This window comes from Physella acuta, unplaced genomic scaffold, assembly GCF_028476545.2.
Source record: "Physella acuta isolate Inbredline_101_S28 unplaced genomic scaffold, ASM2847654v3 ptg000600l, whole genome shotgun sequence".
Taxonomy (NCBI): domain Eukaryota; kingdom Metazoa; phylum Mollusca; class Gastropoda; family Physidae; genus Physella; species Physella acuta.
Window position 1 is genome coordinate 809,459 of NW_026732119.1, and position 3,983 is coordinate 813,441.

The following is a 3,983-nucleotide window of genomic DNA, read 5'->3' on the forward strand; positions in this document are numbered from 1 at the left end:
GCTAGATTCTAAACTTTGATCTGCTGTAAAGTACGAGAAACTACTTTTAATCTAATTTTTTTTATCCACTTATATAGTTGACCAAAAACACTATCGAGACGAGCCTTGTTACATATAAGTTTGTCTAATATAAATTTGATTTTACCTCATAAAACTACAGGTTTTTTATTTTTAATTTAGGATAAAAAAAAATTTTTTGCAAAGTACACGAATTGTTAAAAAATATTGTTTTCTAACTAATGTTATTAAAAATATTATTAATGACATTGTTTTTGTATGTTTCTTTGTGTTCAGTCTATAAAATATATATTTTACATACTTTTAAGTATCTAGTTGTGTAGCCTCCCCTGGTAATTTAAAATTTACAAATTGAAATCATTGGATACACATTTTAAAAGTAAACATTTTTTAAAACTTTCAACTTTGGCGTCAAATCGCAGCATCTAGGTTGTTGGCTGGTACAAAAATCGTATTTTGTATTTGTATTTCATCAATACATTTAAGATAAATTGATTTAAACATGTGGAAGAACAGCTATAGACATGTTTGAAAATGAAGAATGTTTGAAGTGTTTGATTGTACCGAAAATATTCCGGCTTCTTATAATATTTACGTTATTTTTTTTTTAAACCCAAATTTCTTTCATCTACACTTAAAAGTTTAAACCCCCTCAAACCACCATGCCGATAAAAACAATCCATTGAATCACCATTAAATTACAAATTTGTATTTTCACGTTTAAAAACAAGATTGTAATAAGACGTTTTGTATTATGTAAACCATCTAAAATGAAGGAGAGTCAGAAGTAAGTATTATGATTGTTAATCTGTATCTGTCCTCACAAGCCGAGGATGAAAACTGTAATAATCAAGCGAACATGACGAGGCAAACTGACAATGTAAACTACAGGTCTGAGGCAAAAAAAAAAAAAAAAAAAAAAAAACAAGTAGGGACATTTTCTCACAATGTAACAATGAAAAAGAAAATAAATACCCTTCTATCATTGAATCACCCTTTATTTACCCTTTTACATTTGAATATAATATCAATTGTAAAATAAATAAATGTTGAGATTGCTAAACAATCTGTCACTGTTAAAACCATGTTAGAAGATTTGGGTATGGATGAGGATGAAGATGAACCTGTTCCACTACCTAATGTTAATGCTGCTATATTAAAGAAGGTAATTCAATGGTGTATCTTCCATCGAGATGACCCTCCACCACCTGAAGATGATGAAAACAAAGAAAAAAGAACAGATGATGTTTGCTCCTGGGATACAGAATTTCTTAAAGTTGACCAGGGCACCTTGTTTGAGTTGATTTTGGCTGCCAACTACTTAGACATCAAAGGCTTGCTTGGTGTAATAAACTATTAGCTCTAGAAAATTTGTTACATTTTAAATATTATTTTGTTGCAATAATAATAAATAAAATGAATAAGGATTTACTTAATTGTTTTACTACAACTGGGGTATCGGTTTTATATAATTTTGATATAAAAGTTCAAAATGGTTTCCCTTATGTATTTAAACATATTTAGATGGGAAGTAACTGATACAAAAAATATTTAACTATATCCAGTTACAACAGTACTGTAGTACAATTCATGCTTATACTATACGTACATGCAACATGACTATAGGACAGCAAAGTGTGATATTAACACTATAAGAACTATTCATAAGAAAATGAAAGAGTATGTATTTGTTTCAAATTATTGATGTAAAACATAATTGGTAGATGTTTTTTTTTTAAATTTTATACTTTCAACTAATCACTAAACTTTCTAACTGTCGATTTTACTCTTCAAATAGTGAAAGTGAGCTAATTTAATTTTAAATTAATTAGATTTTGTTAATCTTGAAGATATTCAGTTAATGTTCAATAACTTTTATTTTTATTTTAGTACGAAAAGTTTGTTTGATTATTGTGTTAAAATCATAAACATAAAATTGCATGTTAATATCAAATTATTAATAGTTTGTCCATAGTAAAAATGATTTACAAATGTTGACCATCCCATATTAATTAAGTATTTGGCTTTTTAAAATTATAGCCTGCCTGATAAGAGAGATAATGTAGTGAGTACGCATTTTGCGTGTGTATATAAAAGTGTGACTAGTCACTAAAAGTTAGGTATGCGGGTAAGTCGTCAGGGTACGTGCACGTAATTTTAAAATATGTGACTTTGTCTATAAGGTTAAAAAATATTAATTATTATATGTATATTTATAATAACCCATCGTCCCTATAATTAGGTAAAAAAATTACAGTATGGTCACAATATTTCCCTGATTATTGAACACCGATCATAAAAGAATAATACCATTTCATCATTCACATGTGCTCTGAAAATAAAAACTCATGATTAGGTCACTACCTCTGTGCATGTCTGTAGGCCGTGTCCAGAGTTTCTTCCAGGCATCCCCCCCTAACGAAATGAAATTTATATAATTTATATAGAAAATATATACAATTAACAGTGTCCGCCCCCCCCCCCCCCGAAGAAAGTCTACCACCCCCGATAAATTTCAAGTGCCCTTCCCCCCCCCCCCACCCCCGGAGAAAAAACGTCTGGAAGAAACACTGGCCGTGTCTAAACATTAGAATTATCATATGTCCCGATGATAAATAGCACATTACTTCATACAAGCTATACACTGAGGTAAGAACATACAGTAAATCTAACACAAAACGTTAAGTTAGCCAACTTTGTCCCTGGTTTAATTCTAACATAAATAGTAAAACACTAATCCTAGCATTTAACCATATATATATATATATATATATATATATATATATATATATACAATTTTAAATAGATTTAAATATGAAATAATATTTATTCATATAAAAACATACACATGTTTCGCAGAACAAATATTCACGTATTTTATCTAGCTCTGCTAGAATAATAAAACCAGTAATCACATTACATAACTTTAATTATTGAATACTATTTACAATAGTTTGGCCTTGCATGCCTTTTGAAAGTGTGTTTAAACCTGGCTCAGAACTTTTTTTTTTCACGCATTCCTTCAGATTTTATTTGTTAGTTGGCTTCTTTACTTTTTATTATATTTATGAAAGAAAACTTACTCGCATGAATATGTTGACCCGAAGATCGTCAGCACTCCAAATGCCAACGTCTTCGCCTTACTGTAGCATCCTGCAAGACTATTTGCAAGACAGTTGTACAATGAAACGTGCATGTTTTACTGGACCTCTAAATCATCTAACTTGCTCTTGATATCTATGAACTTACCGCTCCACAAATTTTGGTTTTCAAATCTAGCAATTTCATTTGAAGCGAGCCAGCATCAATTCCAAATAGCTCAAAGTTAATCTCATTTGTTTTTGTGTTGAGAGGATCTACTACGAAAGTCAGAGTACTTGCATTTCTTTTGAATTGCTCAAATGTCTCAGAGAACTCATCATTCAATTTGTTTTTAGTAATGATGAAGTAATTCATGTTAATAGTAGCGTTGGTTTTATCACGATATTTTTTTCAGATTTTTCGAAATAAAGTAGGTCTAATTTACCGCTCTCGGTGTCTTCACCAAAATAAAGTAATTTTTTTTTTCCCTAAACAAACCACGTCTTCAAGCAAGGCATTTGCTGAGTTATCATTTCTTTGTAGTTTTACATTTAGCTCGTTTAGTTTCTTTGTGACATCGGCCATGAAGTTGAATGTTTAAATTTGGGTTGGACAATTTAATAGGAAGTATATTGAAATAGGGAGTAGTTAATATTCTAATAGAATAGCTAGTGTTTATTGTTTATATTTATTATTATATCGTTTATTACCGAGTGTTGCAGAACAATATTTTTATTAGTTTTAAAAATAAAATAAAATAATTATTAATATTTGTGCATGGAGCTGAAGAGCCGCATCTCGACATCAAAATGAGCCGCACGTTGCCGTCCCATGTTCTATACGACACAGCAATGTTGCAACTTGATAGATCGGTATTATATGGG

At 30.1% G+C, this 3,983-nt stretch overlaps 1 protein-coding gene across 1 annotated transcript; it reads left to right on the plus strand.

Moving 5' to 3' along the window:
- The first annotated feature begins 1,058 nt into the window (after window positions 1–1,058).
- On the plus strand, window positions 1,059–1,378 carry LOC131947580 (S-phase kinase-associated protein 1-like). The gene has a single exon (XM_059308824.1). The coding sequence runs from the start codon at window positions 1,103–1,105 to the stop codon at window positions 1,376–1,378; it is 276 nt and encodes a 91-aa protein (XP_059164807.1). The 5' UTR covers window positions 1,059–1,102.
- Window positions 1,379–3,983: the final 2,605 nt, after the last annotated feature.

Bases quoted from the DNA above. Each gene is read 5' to 3' on its own strand.
- LOC131947580 (XM_059308824.1), top strand. From the start codon at position 1,103: ATGTTAGAAGATTTGGGTATGGATGAGGATGAAGATGAACCTGTTCCA.